At 41.7% G+C, this 19,673-nt stretch overlaps 1 protein-coding gene across 2 annotated transcripts in view; it reads right to left on the reverse strand.

Annotated features, from left to right (window-relative positions):
* The window catches only part of LOC105022080 (inactive dipeptidyl peptidase 10), a 36,578-nt gene that overhangs the window by 4,116 nt on the left and 12,789 nt on the right, over positions 1-19,673 (reverse strand). For both annotated transcript variants that reach the window (XM_013140005.4, XM_010890210.4), the window contains exons 2-20: positions 14,505-14,619; positions 14,258-14,353; positions 9,991-10,085; positions 9,506-9,580; positions 8,933-8,985; positions 8,663-8,744; positions 7,729-7,849; positions 6,406-6,560; positions 5,631-5,728; positions 5,246-5,369; positions 5,073-5,111; positions 4,757-4,864; positions 4,528-4,619; positions 3,801-3,848; positions 3,485-3,606; positions 3,053-3,100; positions 1,514-1,612; positions 1,166-1,235; positions 718-912 (exon numbers count right to left, since the gene is read on the reverse strand). In XM_013140005.4, coding sequence (XP_012995459.2) covers positions 718-912; positions 1,166-1,235; positions 1,514-1,612; positions 3,053-3,100; positions 3,485-3,606; positions 3,801-3,848; positions 4,528-4,619; positions 4,757-4,864; positions 5,073-5,111; positions 5,246-5,369; positions 5,631-5,728; positions 6,406-6,560; positions 7,729-7,849; positions 8,663-8,744; positions 8,933-8,985; positions 9,506-9,580; positions 9,991-10,085; positions 14,258-14,353; positions 14,505-14,619 — 1,835 coding nt within the window. The remainder of the gene's footprint in view (positions 1-717; positions 913-1,165; positions 1,236-1,513; positions 1,613-3,052; positions 3,101-3,484; positions 3,607-3,800; positions 3,849-4,527; positions 4,620-4,756; positions 4,865-5,072; positions 5,112-5,245; positions 5,370-5,630; positions 5,729-6,405; positions 6,561-7,728; positions 7,850-8,662; positions 8,745-8,932; positions 8,986-9,505; positions 9,581-9,990; positions 10,086-14,257; positions 14,354-14,504; positions 14,620-19,673) is intronic.

Raw genomic sequence — 19,673 nt, forward strand, 5'->3', positions numbered from 1 at the left:
CTGAAAGTCTGTATTGCCCAGCGACAGCCCTGAAACCTGAAGGATGTATTGAGGAGTGGGCCAAAATCCCTGCTGCATTGTGAGCAAACCTGGTCAAGAACTACAGGAAACGTATGATCTCTGTAATGGCAAACAAAGGTTTCTGTACCAAATATTAAGTTCTGCTTTTCTGATGAATCAAATACTTATGTCATGCGATAAAATGCAAATTAATTACTTAAAAATCATACAAAGTGATTTTCTGGATTTTTGTTTTAGATTCCATCACTCACAGTTGAAGAGTACCTATGATAAAAATTACAGACTTCTACATGCTTTGTAAGTGGGAAAACCGGCAGTGTATCAAGTACTTGTTCTCCCCACTGTATATGGCATGACATTGTATTTTGTATTATATTCAGGCAATAAGGCACGAGGGGGGATGGTATATGGCCAATATACCACACCTAAGAGCTGTTCTTAGGCCAGGCACATTGCTCTTATAAACCGTTTACCAACACAATTATGGCGGGGGAAAGTCTGATGTCATACCCGTGGGTATTCCATGTCACACACCCTACCTATCAGCCAATCAATGTTCAGGATTCGTACCACCCGGTTTATAGTCTCTTAAGCGGTATGGTGTACACTGTCCGTCATAGTACGCCGCGTACGGCCACACGCTACATCATATCTGACTGCCTTCAGCCTTTAGCGCGCTAGCCGGAGACTACATACTCAAGCGCGGCTATCTGGTCCTGGACCTCCACCGTGCCCAGGCGCTGGTGGACCTGCTGCAGGACCATCTGGCCCCGGAAGCCCGTCCCCCTGCCGTCTAACCGGGCCACGATCACCTCGTCGCAGCTGACGAGCACCGAGTCCCAGCCCAGCTCGTATTTATCGCTGACTGACTGACTTCCGGGCGCGCCGTCACTAAGGGGGAAGACGAGAGAGGCGGGACAAACATTTGGACCACTCAAAACGTGTGAAGTTACAGGGCACATCGCGAACAGGCTAAACAGTTTAGGTGTTTCTTAGTTAAACAAGGTATAAAGTCGAGCAAACAGAGTTTGAAAATCACTGGGTTATGTCAAGGTAAAGTATTCCCGTAAAGTACATCTTAATAAAAATGCATTTAGGACAGAGCCAAACTATGTTAAGTTGAGGAAAGAGGAGTGATGCTTACACAATCAACAGAAGGCCATAGAGTAGAGATTCAGAGAAGTCTAGTGGATAGGTAAGTTTCAAAGGCAGCTCTGTGACAGGAACATATTGAAGTACAGTAGTTAAACTATAATATGAAGACAGAGGTAGGGAACAGGATTGACAGGCAGACTTAAGAAGCAGAGAGAGCAGAGGGCAGAGAGAAGAGAGTGACTGACATACAGATCAACAAGTGACTGATAGACAGAGAGAGAGCAGAGAAAGAGACTGGTTCACACAGAACGAGAGAGAGCAGAGAAAGAGACTGGTTCACACAGAACGAGAGAGAGCAGATAGAAAGAAATCTGCACACAAAGAAATAGTTAATTACCAAAGTGTTCATTTTGGATAACCCTGACATCTGTCTGGGAGATCTTTTTGATTTCCAAGGCAGCTCTCAGGGGCATGTTGCTGTCCAAGATGAAGTAAGCTGTGAGGAGAAAAACGTGAAGGTAGGCATAACATCAATGGGAACAGACACTTTACATTCAAAACGGATTAGGCTCTACAAGCTGCAGTAATATTTGTGAAATGCACTGACACTATGCAGTTACTAAGATATTCATGGCCGCTGGAGAAAAACTGAGGAAGACAGGACTGATCATAGGGTATTAAACTGTGAAAGGAAAATCAATCAATAGACTGTTTCAAAGCTTGCAGCAAGAGCAAATTTATATTTTAGAAGTAAGATTATTATAACTTAAATAATTTAGTTGACAGTAGTATAATTTCCTTTGCAAGAACGTCTGGCAATCCCATTTTTCCATTTTCACCCCGCTCCATAACCAACGACACATTTTATATCAACAAATAACCAATTCAATAGACAGATTTTTACCCGCCCAATCAGAAGTGAGAAAACCTCACTCCCAAAATGTTAAACATTGGTATCATATAATAGTGCCTGTCTCGTTGCAGTTCCCCACGTGTAATACTTTAAATTCACTGGTGTGGAGGGAAACATTTTCACACAGTTTTGTATGTCCTGATGTTCAGCAGCAACACACTTCTCTGCAATTTAATCGTATTATTTCCAAGACTGAGCATTACTGAAAGGCACAGGGACATACAAAAACTAAAATCAATACAATTTGCGACTTAACACACCTCCCAGCTGCTCATTTGAACCCGAGCCAACCATTTTATTCGGACAGCTGTTAAAAATTGGCCATGGCTACGAAGCCTAGCATTTCTCTGCCCCTTTTTGGGGAGGGAAAAGTAACCCTGGTGCTAAAGATCCAGAAGCTTCTGCGCGTGTACGGATCACGTTCAGCACATATTTATTCTCAATGCGATGTTCACTTTTCTCACTTCCTGTCTCTACAGATGAACCATCCGCTTGCTTCACGCGTCTCGCTTCTCTCACACTCTTCTAGTTTAATCAACACGAGGCCCTGAACTCAGCCTCTATTACAGAACATCTGAAGAGAAAAAACACTCCAACTATTAAGTGAGGCATTCTAAAAACAAATGAAAAAATGAAATTGTAATAATTGGTCTTAACAGTGGTATGCTGTCTAAAAAAACCTTTACCTCGTCTTTGCACCATGCCTATTGGCACTGCAGAGGAAAAAACACTAGCCTGCTCTAGACTGCTATTTCTCACAGCATAGCCTGTCTCCCTCCTCAGCCAATGTTTGCAAGCGCTTACATTTTCCTAACATTAAATCTCCATTTAGACTGCCTGTCTGTGTCTCGCTTGTTTTTGATACGCTGTGTAAATAGACTCCCTGATTGTGCAGTGTTAGCCGAATTCACATTTTGACAGGTTACAGAGAAAAAAAAATGACGTGCGGAAGCCTTCAGCATGTGGATCATGTCTATGAGTCCCAGGCCAGACAAAGGCTTCTTAAATGACGGCTTCACTCACTGTTCGCATCGTTAAAACTCTGCAGCATCACAGACGGAGCTCCGGGACCTGTGGAACAGAAGACAGATATATTACAAGGCATCGTTTTAGCATTGGAAAAAAGTTCTAAATGCTATTCTTACGTAGGTTCTGAGTGGTATCGTAGCAACGCCAGCCTATGTTTGCTCAAAAACATCACTACAGCACATAGTGGCAAATGCAACTGCCCAGGGAACCGGAGAGCCAAAGCGGTCTGCTATTATATCAGGAAGTACGTCATAAAAGGATGGATCATTTACGAATGACTGCCTAACCATTATATTCAACACTAAACATAACCAACTGGGCACTGCTACAATAGCTATGCAAAATCTATAAAATGCCAGGCTAAGTGGGGAATTCATATAATGATTCGTTTTTTTGCTGAAGGTGACCAGCGAACCAGACGCATACCTTTGCACTGCAGTAAAACATGCTGCTTGTTCGGGCTGATATCTGCGTCAAAGAACGTGCATTCCTCCCGGTTCAGATCGCAGGTCAGACATCGTCGAGAGAACAGACCAGTAGTAGATGCACTGAAAGAGGACAGAAAATATTTAGCACGTCTTCTCATTTGTGAGATGCACACACTTCAAGGACACATTACGTCCATCCAATACTAACAGGTTGGATAAAATGAAGCTGAATAACAGCCGAAATGTGTAGTGAATGTCATTATTTCTGATGATACAGAATGCACGTTATGTGAAAGAATGTGAGTATCACTCACCTGTAAACATGCCTCTTTTGTGGGGATTCTTGAGTACTGATAAAATACCTGTATGGGTAAAAGGACAACTTTAACAAATTATGCATGTAGTCAAACAAGTCATTAAAAATGTGTATTATATGAGTTTGAAAGTCAACATTTTGGGTGTTGTTTTTTTCCAAATATTATTGCCATGTCAGTTATGTCTGGAAATAACAAAACTTTGTCCAAAACACATCAGAAAAGCATATTATTTAATATTTTAAAATATGTTATATGAAAACAAATGACATTACCTATTTGAATAACAAAATGTCTAAACAAAGACTTTAAAAACTTGTAGGCCAATAAATGTAGGCCATTTATGGTCTGACCCAGTTGAAATAAAGTTGAAGCGGAAATGAATCTAGCGTGTGGTGAAAGCTGATAGGTTGGTCTAGCACAGGGCTGCTCAATCCTGGTCCTGGACATCTACCAACCATCTGGTACGTTCTCTCCAACCCCAGTTGTGACTAACCTGACTTAGTTTTTCATCCAGCTTTTTTAAATCAGGTGTGCAAAATTAGGGTTGGAGAGAAAACCTAGAGCGTGGGAGCTCTCCAGGTACAGGTCTTCGCCAAATGTTTCAAAATGTGTAAATATTTTTATTTAGTATTCCTGATCACCAAATCTGATTCTGTCAACTGATCTGAAATAATCTTACAGACTTGCGGTCATTTAGCTGACGGCATGATCCTGAAAGACATACACGGTTTGCGCGTCCTCATCATAGGCTAAAATCTTGGTAACCTCCCAGTTGCCTGACGTCAGGTGACGGACGTCGCTTTGATCACTCCTGAACTGAGAAAATACAAAATATTATTTTTGGAATAGATATTTTAAAAACACTGAAAACAATTACATCTAAAGATCGAAACAGCATGGGAATAACAAGAAGACTAATGGGTATTTTATAGCTGGAGTATGGAAGCACCCACCGATTTTGTGAACATGGCAATATGATGGAATTCTCCTTGTCCTCCCTGCTTCACTGGGATGGTCAGGAAAAACCTGTTCCCGTCCTTTGAAAAAACTGGCTCCTGGTCCTGAAAACATCAGTATTATAGAACAAAGTCACAATGTATCTGTGACTTTATTTGTTTATGGTATAGAAACACAAAGTAAATACTGATAAAATATTGCAACTTGATTCGCTGCACATCAGGCCCAGAGTAGCATTCAAAATGCGTCGCTATTCAGTGTTACCACGAACTGAAAATGCTAAAACTATCCGACACTTCAATTGCAGCCTACCTGTCTGGTGAGCCAGAGATCTGAAGTCTCCTCGTGCCTCTAAAATTCACGTGGACAAAAAAACCCAAAAACACGTCAGGTGATTGAACATGGGAGCATGACACACACGACAACGATGATGGGCAAAGTGAGGAAGCGCCTTGGGCGCGGGGCGAGAGCCCACTCACGCCCACCTGTAGACAGGATCCAACGGTGACGTCGCACACCGTGAGGAAGGACGCGTTCTGGGCCCTGGTGAGCCATCGAACCGCCGCGTGGTTGCTACTGATCCATTTCACCATGACCACGTAGTATTCCCTGGGCCAACGGGACACAAAACCTCAGGGCGGAGCCACACGGCGCACCGCGTCCATTTCAATCAGATTGCAACTCCGAATGGTGATCGTGAAAATGTAAACGGCGCTGTTAAAAGTGCACTGAGCGCGTGCACACACGCATGTTCAACAGGGGCATTGTAGTTCTAAGGGTTAATGAAGCGAGAGGACTGGTAAAGCCCTGAGGAACCGCCGTAATTACGAACAAAGATTACAGGCCAACGAAAGGATTTACGTGTCTCACCTTCCCCTAAAGCTCTCAGGCGGGAGCAGCTCCACAGTGTGAGTGGGGCCATACAGGTTGACCACCAACAGTCGGACCACAGGGTTGGGCTGGCCGGCCTGCCAGCAGAGAGATCCTCGTTAGGACACAATCAAGGTGGTTAATAAGCGTTGTGAAAAATGCATAGGCCTAATCCGGTATGGTTTAAACCTATAGGCACGTGAGCAGCGGCGTGAACAAAACAAAACGTGTAATATGTTCAACAAATCATTATTAGCTACAATATAACACGTTATAATGACTTGGAAAATGCTATTATGTTCTTATATAAAACCTAACTAGGGCTCTTATATTTATTTGTCAGAAACAAATGTGAGTTTATGACTTTCCAGTTTATGACAACACAAAGTATATACTTGATCTATCTTGATATTACCCACAACCTCTAAGCATGGGTTAATTGTGCCTTCAGACACGTACAGTAGAACAGTACACCAATGGCTGCCACAGGGGTATAACTGCCAAATCTCAAATCTAACACCTGGTGTGGTTGCTAGGAGATTTCTGACAAAAAGCCAACACCTTTAAAGTGTATAAAATAGATATCCAATGACAATACAGTACGTCATGACTGAAAAACTGTTTCTTAAACCAAGTTCCTTAGTCATGTTTCTTTTTCCTCTGTTTACCAAACATGAGCAATGAGGAAAAACATGTTTGGACAGATCCAGTACAATGCACTTTCTTCAGTACAACACCACCCCGACATCTTTTGTCCTTCCAGTCCTTCCATTACCTTTGGGTATGGATATTCCTGGGATTTGGGGTATGTGCTGCCAGTGAATTGGGGCAAGAACATGTTGGGCACCAGCGTGTCGTTGATCATGAGGAAGGCCAGCCTCTCACCGTCCGGCGACCACCAGTGGGTTATATGTGAGTGCAGGATCTCCTCTGAGAACACAATGACCAATCAGACGTCAGTTACACAAGTGTGCTTCATAATGTCCTTCTAGTATAGTCCGAGTTGTTTCCTGATTGCATACACCTCTACAACTGGATTATGATCTTATTTTAATCTACACACTATATAATTGACTGTATCTAAAAAGCATGAAAATGAGGTCCTATTCAGGTGCTTGTAACTTTTTGTGTACTCTCCAATGCATAAATGCTAATAAAATACTGATAACCTTGACATTAAATGCATTACAGTAACTGTCCAGCATAAATCAAACATTTAAAAGTCGATAGGCAGTTAATTTATTATTTATCCTATAATCCTATTTGAGGCCAATGGCAGGAATAAAAATGTTAACAAATTATAATAATTAAAAAAACACTTCACCTCAAACTTCTATTTCAAATAGAACATTTAAATGGTCTGCAGGAGTTTGAACTGGCCAACCAGCATTCTGAAGGAGTATGAGCCTTCCAATCAGAGATCTTTTCACATCAACATCACACCATCCCTTCACAGAAATGCTGCTTTTTAAAAATGCAGTCTGGAACATTTATGAATAATAGACCTACAAAGAAAATAAACTGAAGAGATAATACTTTACTAATTTTGGAAGTAATTAAAGGTAATGATTTGTGCGGTTACATTTAATGTAATTTCTTTAATTACTTTTGTTTGAACATTTTAAATGTAACAGGAGATTAGTTTTATTTAAAGGTAGATTTGTCCTTGACGTGTTTTATACGTTTTCATGTGATTGCGGTGTATACTCTACTAGTATGATGTATGGTGCGATATGGAGTATCAATTAATAAACATTTAAAAATAAATGTTCCACCCAATCCCTGAAAATAGAATAATGCATGAGTTAGGGTCCAATCATGACAAGACAATTATCTGGGAGTGGCCGTAACAAAATAATGACTTTCCTGTATTAATTAACATTGCTCTGATTTCTCATTTATTAAAATATCATTTGTAATATTAGCAGTCATTTTGACTTTGCATTCCATATTTTACTGCAAGGAAAAGCTGTTCAACTGTGATAGTGATGAATTCCTTTGTGGCTGAAAATTCTTTATTTTTATTTTCCTGGCATACCTTTCCTGAATTTGTGTCCTTGGGCACGCCTTGAACCTGAAAATTGGCATTCAGACAAACCTTCATATAGCCAGTCAGCGATTCCATTAAATATCACTCTTTCCTCCCCCGAAGAAGTAATCCTGAGAGAATTGCTTCGCACATCCGATTGGTAATAGATGTTGTTTTCAAAGATGTAGATCTAAAACGAGAAGGAGTGAAGAGAATTGTAATTCTGTTTTCAGAGTTGCTATAACCCTATAGCGCAACAAAAGCCAGGCACGGATTCCCATCATCGTCCTGCTACAATAAAGCGCTTGTACCTTGCATTGCGCAAATGCGTCCGTGACCTCTTTTAAAATGATGAACTGCTGCCGTTTATGATCCATTTACATATCAGGAAATAATGTGCTCTGTAATAGGCAGTAATGTTTATTATATTTCACTAAACTAATATATATATATATTCAGGCAGTTCCTTAAACCATTTGAAGCATAAACTAGTACACTGTAGCCTTTTAGGAATCCAGTTTTCTTCATTAGCCTGCCAGATGTTAGGCCAGACAAATATCACATGCCGAGAATAGTTTGTAACTAATCAAGCTTCGAGCAGAGTTAACAGAAGCTCTAATATATATATATTTTTTTTTGGACAGCAGCTGGAGAAAAAGGATCATTTTTGCCAGTTTGCTGTTGGATAATTGTACCGGGGTCTGTATGCTCATCTGTCACATCTACCCTTGCTGTCAAACCTGTCGCCTGATGTTGGATATACACCACGTGACGCCTCACACGTCTTCACCACAACTGGCCCTCATAAGAAAAACAGATATGCCCCATTCAACATCAACCCTTAAATGGTCTCCCGAGTTCCACAAAGGACACGGTTGCCGTGCCGGCGGGCCAAACGCACACGTAACGCTCATGTGACGAGGCCCCAACGACCTTCTGCGAGTCATGCCCCGCGGTTTGGATTGGGTGAGCGAGGAGGAAGTAGAGAGAAGGCAAGACTCACCAGCTGCTGTCCCTGTACACCCCAGGACGCATGCTGGAGCACTGCATTCTGCACCTCAGGAGGGTTCAGTTCCCACACCTCCCTGACACACACACACACCCACACAAACACACACACACACACACACACACACACACACAGCGAGACATTAAAAAACAACATATGTGGCTGAATGCTAGACGCCACAGATTGGCTGCATGATGCATACTATTCTGGGTTGCTCGGCTACTAGAAGATGGGGGTATGCAAGTGTAAAACTTGGCCTCTTACCTTGTGTGAATGTTGTAAACAATGTAAGACGCCGTATATGAATGCCTATACACCTGAAATGGAAAAACACTTGCAATTAATGCGCTAATAGAGGCCTACAATAAAGCATATACTAACATCAACATGAATCGTACCAGGATGCCTGGATTCCACCATGTACAGTAACAGTGACCATTGATGCATAATGCATGCCACAAGAAAAATCTAGTTGCGTCAGTGCATTGTAGACTCCCCGATGATGCAATATCTTGAAACTTTACTTCCATTGATCCAGAGAGAAATCAATAGGAATCATTGGTTTGGGACATAAAACGTAAAGTGCATTAAGGATGACTGGATGCCCAACACCAAAATAAATAAACATGAAGAAAGGCATTTTAAAGAACTTTAGCACACTTGCTGTAGCGTGAGCCCAAGTAGTGTTATCAGATTTCCTGATTCATGGTCAGAGACAAACCACAGCGCTTCCCCCTCCTAGGGCTAACTCCAACGCATGGTGGTCATTTGTCAGACTTTGAAATTAATTCACAAGAAGAAGATAACGTTTCTACAAACAACGAAGACACAACATACCTGCTTAACGTCATAAGCGAAAAGGACATATTTCATGTCTGGAGAGAGGGAATATTTTGCAACCTTGAAAGCCACCTAGGACAAAAAAAAATTGAAACGAGTAGTTATAACAGGAAATAAGACACTCAATAAAGCTCTAAAGGTAGGTACCATTATGTTTACCTCACAAAAGTATCAATTCAGCGTAGTCAAAGATATAATACATTAGCTGCGGTCACCATTCAACCTAGAGTGAGGCCAACTTTGACATGAGCTGCATACTCGCAGAGGACATGGTTAGTATTTATCTCTACATCCTAACTATAACTTCTTATATGGCCCTTATTCAAAATGTTTTTAACTTCAACTTGGTCAGTTATGTTGCAAGCTCCACCCTTGTCCTTGAGTCAACCAATCACATAATTGGGTCACAATTATCAACATTTTAAGGGAAGGAAATTATGATAATGGATAGCTGAGATTGGAGAGTGGGACAATCTACTTACAAATGTGCTGTTTCTCAGGATTATGTCTGTTTCGTTTAAAGCGAAGTTGAACTTGATGACATGGCCATCTCTGTTCCTGTACAAAACCTCTGCATCTGTGAAACGACATAAGAAAAAGGGATACAAAAAAGAATATAGTCTCTCCTGGGATACACACTGTTGACCTGCAGTCAGCTAAAATGTGATACTGCAGCTACATAACCAGTTTATAAGCTGTCATTTTGTCTTTATAAGCACTATTAGGCATCTCGGGGGGGGGGGTTGTGACGTATTGTCAATTTACCTCAGTTAAGCGTGACTTGTCTTCAGGCACTCTGTGACTTGTTTTGCCTAAGAACAACTCTGGCCATATGCCACACCCCCTGGTGCCTAATTGTGTATTACTATTATACTGAATTCTGCAAATTTAAATAATAACAATGAAATAAGCATGGAGTTACGAGGAAAACATGATGCTAGAACGTTAGCGTAATGCTTGTGAGTAGAGGAAAACATGATGCTAGAACGTTAGCGTAATGCTTGTGAGTAGAGGAAAACATGATGCTAGAACGTTAGCGTAATGCTAGTGAGTAGAGGAAAACATGATGCTAGAACGTTAGCGTAATGCTTGTGAGTAGAGGAAAACATGATGCTAGAACGTTAGCGTAATGCTTGTGAGTAGAGGAAATAGTGATGCTAGAACGTTAGCGTAATGCTTGTGAGTAGACCTGTATTTTCACTCTAAAGAACTGACAGAAATATGCCAAATGTGAGTTCCTAAAACGTGGAGGGTGTAAATTCTTCCTACTGCATTTAATTGATCCATAGGGAGGTTGGCGATGAGGGGAGACATGAGGAAGCTACATGCTTCACTAATCCAATATAATTGGAATATTAAAATGACACCTCAACTTGTACAATGAAATGATAATCCGTTAAACTAGGGGGCTGTTTCTGCAACTGCTTACAGCACAACAGTTGTGGAAACAGGACGGGACAGCTTGGCTCCTGTGAAAAGGTGGCCAGCTACAGACCAGTTAACATGGCCCTCCTTTCATGAGAACTAACTAGGACATCAAACTAGCCTGGTTAAAAGGCACAACGCTGAAGTGGTGAGTCACGTTTTCTAGCCGGAGGTCACGTGACACAATCTCAGTCTCCCAGAAGTAAAAATGATAGAGAAAGCTTGCCACTACAAGAGATAATGTGACTCTCTAACCTTTAAATGGCCTTTCGCTTCTCTGCCTCCGTTAATCATTCAGCTATATACTACATTTATTCAGTTAATTAAAATCATTCCTATGTCCTTAAGGCAAGCCAATTATAGCCTTTTGCACGTGACATGCGCTTTCCAGGCAGACCTTTATCAGGTGAAAAAGGCATTTTTGGTCCTGTCGGGCTCAGTTGTTAGAGCAGTATTGCACTAGCAACAGTGGAACAGTAGGTTCGATTTCCTCCGGGGCTTCATGTGCGAATATCTATGCACTTTGGAGAAAAGTGTCTGCTAAGAATGTCTTCCCAACCGAGATACTCCTATGGCATTAACAATAAAAAGAAATACCCCATCACTAACCAAGACTTCGTTTAATATATCCGTGCAGTGGATTTAGTGTAGACACACGGACACACAGAGGAACAAACGAATGTTAACAACAGAGGTTATGGCATAACAAACGTTGATATCCACGATAATGCTTGACACGCGTACAGACACGCTAACAGAGTACACGCTACCGCTGCGGAGATGGAGAGTATGCAATCTGTCAAATGAATCACTGTGTATATCCCCTGGTGACAGACCCAGCAAAGCTTACACTCTAATGTCTGTCATTACAGTTAAATACACACTTGTTGTTGAATGTATTGCAAATGGCCAATGACGTCCTGTTCCACTAATGGGGTAAACGGGAAGAGTGTGTCTCCCGTTCACATTTCAGAGGCTATCTTGGGTATGAACACTGCGTCCGCGTCTCAGTAATGAAAACAAATGGACGCGTGTACTGACTAACATGTTCTTGAAAAATATAGGGTAACTTATAAAGCGCAGTACATTGGTGACGCATACTTCACATCCCACTGGATTGAACAAATATCTGTCATCCTTCCTCAGGTTTTATACAACACATCATCCCAGACTCACAAACGTAGGTAAAACAGCTTCCATTGTTACACATTAAATTGGCAAAAGCATACACCAAGCCATATCTACATTACGTGTTTGAACAGTGCAAAATCCAAGGTACACTTAAATCTCGCTGGGATGACAGCTTTCATTCTTACTCTAGCAAAGCCTCCATACTCGTGCTTGTGCCGGTTGTTTGTTCTGTAATGGTTATGGTGGCAGGACAAAACATACTCTGTTAATGGCTTAAATGCAATTAAAGGAATACATTATCTGTCCATTGCATAAAATACTCTAAAACTGTGATATTCTGGGATTTAAAGAGAAACTAGCAAAACAAAACAAAAAAATAAACCAGATATTTGAGGCTTCGTTTTAGTGAAACGCATACATTCTGGTGTTCATTTTGACAGTTTATTAAAAAAGCTACATATCTATGAATCTAGCCATTAATCCCCTCTAATGGTTCAACACTGCCACTGAAACTCATTATCTTGGAATGGGGCTCCATTTTCATCTTAAGGAAAGGGTAAAGTTGCCTTATTTTAAAGGGGTGCCATGAGGGATTACATTTATTATTTTAATGTTATTAATATAGTAGTCATGAAAACCTGAATCAGAATTTAAACTTCACAATTTAAAACTTCTGCTCCCAAGTTGGAAGTAAGCTGAATTTCAGCAACACCAGTTGGTATTCAAAATGATAGATTCTGATCTTTTAAGAATATAGAAATGCCATTTAGATGACAGAATGAGTGCGTTTAGTGCTAATTTTCTCTTGTGAACAGTTGAGGGCCACTGAGTGTTAGCAACAACGAAATGACCGTGACATTTCACTCTGCCATGTCTGCTTTTGGTCATCTGAAAAGAGACAATCCCGTGCTTTGGTGACATCAGTGGAGGGGAAAACCAGTTCACATTTTACCAAAAGAAATTCTGCATGGCGCTGGTAAATACATTTTCACCATCATTCCACTGTTACTGCTGATGCATTGAGGAAATCTTTATATTGCAAAGCAAAAATGAAACAGAACGCCCCTTCAATAAAAACATTAGAAACCAAATCAGATCCCGTAGCTGTCCTACCAACGCAACTGAATATTACTGCCAATTAGCTGCCGCTAGCAAGTCTGCTAACTATTCTGAGGGAAATTTACAAAATGTAAAATAGGGGGCCCTTGTGGAGAAAGTTTGGCAACCACTGGATGAATGTATCCAGAAGTGGGAGGAATGGACGTCCCCCACAGCAGACGAACAGACTAGCGATACGCCATGATACACCGCGGAAGGAAATGTGTAAAACATCAGGAGGCATAATAGCTAATGTAGTCCATCAGGTCGGCACAGTGTGCGCAAAAGCGTCACACCCAAATCACCATAATGAGAATCAACAGGCGACTGAAAAAGTCATTTGTGTTTTCTACCCTTGGATGGAGAAGCTCTCCGCAGGCTCCTCGGCCTCCATTTCGTCCACAGGCTGCGAGAGGGGCCGCAAGCTGTGGCCTAGAAGAGCAAAAATTTAATAGGAAAACCCGGACCAGCTCAGACAACAGACGCGGCAGCGCCGACACTTCATGAGGTTCTCTCGCACTATTAAGAAACCTGCTAGGATTCGGTGAAATGGGTTATTGTGCTTGATACTGGGCTGGGAGATCTGACCAAAGCAGAGGAACAGCAGCCAGATTATGGTCGTTGCTGGAAAGCCATCTGTTTCCGTAAAACGGATCAGGGGGGCATGCCTCAATGCTAAACTCTGAGCTGTCATTTTGTCTAGCACAAGATGAGATGAAAGCTTGCTAGAAATAGGCTTTAACTGGGCGTTTAAGATGTCCTCCTTGTCAGTGAGACGACATTTGAATAACAGGGCCAAAATAAGAGTGGAATAAATCAGGCCAGTGGTGTCTGAGATGTCGTGTCAGTTAAATGGATATTTCATCCAAATAACTAAACAGCACAGCGTCATCCTTACACTGTAAGCAGTGTTGTGGACAAGGTTTGATACTAATCTATGGGCTTGTTTACATTAAGCTCCATTTTCCCGAGACACATCAAAGACCCGAGACACCCCCTTCCGATTTGAAGATGAAGCGTCTTGAAGATGATAGGAATCACTGCAGCGGTTTCATTCAAACGGGAGTGTAAAACGGTTATCCTAACAGTACTTACCACCTATCCACCTGGCCTTGGGATCATGAACGGCAAACTCTGGTTTGAACAAGTCCCACACAGTAAGCCTGGAGTTGGCGGCACCCGGGACTTCCACTGTAACAAAGAACATCAGCATTCAGCCAGTTACGTACCAGCGTACAGACATTAGAGCTCAATACGGATCGACATGCACAACAACAACAAGTGTGGTCAGTGAAAACATAATGTCCCGGACGATCAACACTGTTGGGTGTGAGTTCTGTACCTGGTGTCAGCACGAACACTGACATGGTGATGAGGGAGCAGACAGCCACTATGACCAGCAGAGAGATGGCGATCCCCTTGTAGTTCCTTGATTCGGGGCTTAATTGAACAAAGTCCTGGACAACACACAGAACATCGAGAAGACTATTCAGCTGGCATCCTGCATATAATGACCAGATAGACATTGGCTCCGAACACCTACGGGGTTACCACGGGAATGGAAACATGGCACAGGGTCATATGGATTTGGGATTTGATTTTTTCCATATATTTTTGGCATGCCTTGTTGAAATTTCACATGCTTGGTGAGAGAAATATTCTCTAGCTGGCCACAAGCCAACTCTCACATGGAGTTGGAACATGCAAAAAAAGAAAACAGCTTTCCATTTCACACCAACACACGTGTGTATATTATGTGCATCTGGGAAAGGGCAAATATAAGCATCTTATATAAGCATATATAATATAAATACCATTACAATGCAAAGAGAGTCAAGGGCTAGCTTTCGGTTCAATTGAAATAGGATCAGAGTGATTTCTGTGGACCAGTCTGTCTCAAAGCAGTAGACATCCCGGATTCCACAATGAGCTTCCCGAGTACAGCAGGAAGGATGGGCACATGTCTAGAAAAATTTCTAGCAAATGTCAGGCAATATTTTTGACAGAGTAGCACTGAACTGAGAGCCGTGAGGTATAAAAATAGAGAAGTGTTAGTAACGACCACCCTGCCTTCCTGCAGCACTAGGTAGGGGGACAGAGAGCACAGAGCTGGCTCAGAGTGGTGTGGAAAAAAACTATTGATTGCTCTCAAGTAGCTATATTCCGAGAGGTTACACTCTTCCCTTTTTGACCTTCAAATGACCCCTTCTCCCAACCACTGAGTTAAAGACACATAGCTGCTGTATATAAGCTGTATGTAAATACTGGATACTGGATACAGGACACTGGATGGGCAAGTACAGTACCAGTCAAAAGTTTGGACACAACTCATTGACACTCATTCAAGGGTATTTCTTGATTTTAACAATTTTCCATTTTGTCGAATAATAGTGAAGACAAGGAATCATGGAGTAACTAAAAAGTATTAAACAATTCCAAAATACATATTATTTTGTATATTCTTCAAAGTAGCCACCCTTTGCTTCGATGACAGCTTTGCACAATCTCTCAACCAGCTTCATTAGAAAACATTTTAATAGCAACATCCGCACAACCCAGCAACGTTACCGTCACAACATTTTTTCCAAACAGCCTCGTTCATCAGAACATATCAACAGACAAGAAAGGATGCAAGTTACAAGTGTAAAAATAGCCAATATATTGTAAGGTAATCAACACCATAAGGAACCACAGTAATATGAGACCCCGCTGGGCAGACAAACAGACTCACTAAAAGGTTATGTCCCAGACACCTGTGGCGTCTCATTTATCTATTGATTAGTTGTGCTGGCAGCATGACTCATGACTCATAAATCTAAACCAATCCATTGGTCTGGCTTATTGTGGTTCCCCAAAGAAACCAGATACTGTAAATTTAGGAGATCACGGTTTTCACAGGGAAAGGACACTTCATTAGGCTATTTTATTTATTGCACTCCGACTGCCATTTCAAAAAAAATGTAAAGAACATTTCAGTTTGAACCAAGACAACTATTAATACAACTCAACAACACTTGAGTAGTCAACTGTTCATAAAAAAAAACACATTTACACACAGAATCTAGTGATTTTCAACTGACCATCTTCTCAAGGCACTGATATTCCGGAGAGCAGTGAGGAATCCCCCAGTGGTCCCGGATTCCATTAACTTCCCGTCTGTGTGCCGCGGTCGTGGTGAACTAAGGCACTAAGGGAGGGTGTGGCCTTGCCAAGCCCGTACAGAACACCTCTCCCTGACACGGCGCTCCGATGCCAGAACCTCCTGGCCACATGGCACAGCCGGCCCCAAATGGTCCCTTTGAAGGGTCCCAAATCCCAATGGACGTTCACTTGACACTTGCTCTCGACCGGGGTTGTTACTGGGGGCGTGATGACGCGGAGGCGATGAGGAGGCACGCGTCAACAACCCGGAAGAGGAAATACAAATCACAATAAGGAAGACGGCGATGCCCCCCACTTATACTTCTGAACCGGTCTAACCTATCATTAATGCATTGATTCACACAGGTATTTCGGGTTTCACCCTGAGCCGTCCGCACGCAGCTACACCCACAACTCCCAACGGGGCAGCTTTCAGAGAAACCTGAATTATTCACTATTTAGTACTCTCTGCCCTCCTTTTTTATTGTATCCCGGCCATTGAAAAGAGAGCCATGCACAGAAACACACACACACACACACACACACACAGGCACACATGAACATGCACATAAATGGACACGGGCACGTTTCCTTTGCTATCATCCATGCGGGGAACCAGAACACCAAAAATCCTAAAATTCTCCTAAACACTAACCCTAAATCTTAACCAAAACCCAAATCTAACCCCATTCATGACCTCAATAACTTAACATTTATGGCTGAACTTAACCTAGCGCAAAAGCCATACCCGTTATGCCTAAACAGCGTGGTTCCTTTTTGTGAACGGCTCACACTTACGGTTCCCACAATTGTTAGCCGTTCACAAAAAGTATAGTAACACACACACATCGTTGAGAGAACACTGAAAATGAACAACTTCCCCTCCAACCGGATTGGTTTCCATACATCAAGTTAATTTGGCTGTAGCCATCGCCAGACCGGAAAGACAGTGTCATAATCTTGTCAATGTAACTAGCTTCTCCCTCCCCGGGGAACGCCTTTATTAGCTGCTATCTTGTAGAACCACATCTAGTACTCCATCACAAGATTTTCCCGAAGTACGACACCAAGACGAATCTGTCGGCGCATGCTGGTGTTGAATGTGTGTGTGAATCAATGTGTGTGTCTGTGTGTGTGTGTGTGTGTGTAAGTATGTGCTGGAAATGACGAAAGAAGAACAGAAACACTGAAAAACGTTGTCCTGTATAAGAGTGGCTAAGTATGGATTTGCTTAAAATGTACAGGCATTCACAGACAACTGCACAGGCAGGTGAGGGCAGAGCAGCAATTTGTTTCGCTCTCTCACACGCACACACATAAACAAACACTATACTGGCCTCAGACCAAAAAAAGTTATTTTTCTCTCATCCTTATATTATTCTTACCTTGTCAGCTGAGAATTAATAGAACAGCACAGGGCCTTTTAAGTCCCTGAGCATTTGGTAAATGTCTCTCATTAATTCTGCACACCTGCTAAACAACGAGAATTACATTTAATTGGGAGATCTTTTTTTTTTTTTATTTACCCTCGCAAAGTATCAAAGTTAATATGTTCACTCTTTTCCAACAGAAACGCCATGTATGTTGAACAATGTAGACTAGCATCAGTCAGCTATTCCTTTAATGTTTAATATGCATGGTCAGGGCCCAAGCCTTTTTGGAGCCCTGAGAAAAATTATATTTGGGGCCCCCCTTCCCTAATTATCCGGAGCTCACTAACAGGTTGGGACCCCCTAGAGTTCGGGGCCCCTAAGCGACTGCCTATGTGGCATATGCGTAAGGCCGGCCCTGTGTATGGTTTATACGTTAATATGAGTGTTTTAATGGATTCAGGGGTAGAAACACTAAATTAGTAGAGTAAATTATCTGAGCATTTCAAGATGGAGGTGGAATTAACAATTAGGACAAAATTTAATTAGGTTAATTTTAGTGATTCAGATTGCCCTCCATGGCACAATAAGAAAAGGTTGCTGAATATGTGGGTTTGTACACAAGGCCCAACTGAGATTTAGTTTCTGCATTTAACCCAACCCCTACACAACAGCCTCCCACGAAGAGAAATTATAGTTCCCTGCCTTGCTCAGGAACATATGTTTGTTCTCTCCTTGATGGCTCAGGAGCTAGATTGAGCAACAATTTGTTTGATGGTCAGATGCTCAGAGCACTAGGCCACTTGCCGACCATGAAGTGGTGTCTACAAATCTTCATGGGGGAGTACAGGGAGTGCCTCTGAAGCTACGGATGAGCCACTGAAGCTATGGATGGATGAGCCATTGAAGCTATGGATGAGCCACTAAAGCTATAGATGAGCCACTAAAGCTATAGATGAGCCACTAAAGCTATAGATGAGCCACTGAAGCTATGGATGAGCCACTGAAGCTATGGGTGAGCCACTGAAGCTATGGATGAGCCACTGAAGCTATGGATGAGCCACTGAAGCTATGGATGAGCCACTGAAGCTATGGATGAGCCACTGAAGCTATGGATGAGCCACTGAAGCTATGGATGAGCCATTGAAGCAATGGATGAGCCATTGAAGCTGCGGACATTTAGCCATGTTTCGTGCAGAACACTTTGTCGAAGCTCACTCAAACACCCGGCTCATTTCTGTAATTGGCTTAGTCTCCATTAGTGCATACCAAAAGAAGGTTTCATATTGTTCTCTATTGCTGTGAATTGTAATAACCCTAGGCAACATTAGAAATCTATGAAACTGTTTTTTTTTTGTAGCCTGGTAATGGTAGAAACCAAATGTGCAAGCACAAACTGGTTGAATGAAAGTTGTTTCAACATAACTTTTCAACATTGTGCGATGGAATATAGCTGTAACATCTTTCGAAAATAGAACCTGAATAAAATATGTTCAAATCGTACATTTGGAACAATTTTAGATCTTCAAAGTTATATCCACCACCAGAAACAATATGCTGCTGGGCATCAACGGTAATATAGTTTAAATTCAACCCAGAGTCTATCAAAAATCCGGTCTAGGGTTTCATGTTTTGGTTGATTTCAAAGCAAATTACAATGGGTTTAAATATTGGACTCATATCTCTGCCTTAATAAAATAATAAGTTAGAAAATAACACCAAATCAAATATAAGTGCAGATATATTCCTAATCTATAAAAAAATGTTGGTTGAAATGGAGACCCATGATATTAATTATTCATTATAGACAAACTGGAATTAAAGCCTAAGCCAGTGGCAAAAGGGAACTTGCCAAGCATAAAATACTTCCCACAAGTATTGATCTTGGTTTGTGTTGACAACCAAAAATAATTCAAATATAATATACGCAAAACAAAGAAATTGTGGATTTTTCATTGACTCCTTTCTCACCCCCATTCGTGACTACGCATCTCATAATG

The sequence above is a fragment of the Esox lucius genome, chromosome 22 (assembly GCF_011004845.1).
Source record: "Esox lucius isolate fEsoLuc1 chromosome 22, fEsoLuc1.pri, whole genome shotgun sequence".
Taxonomy (NCBI): Eukaryota; Metazoa; Chordata; class Actinopteri; order Esociformes; family Esocidae; genus Esox; species Esox lucius.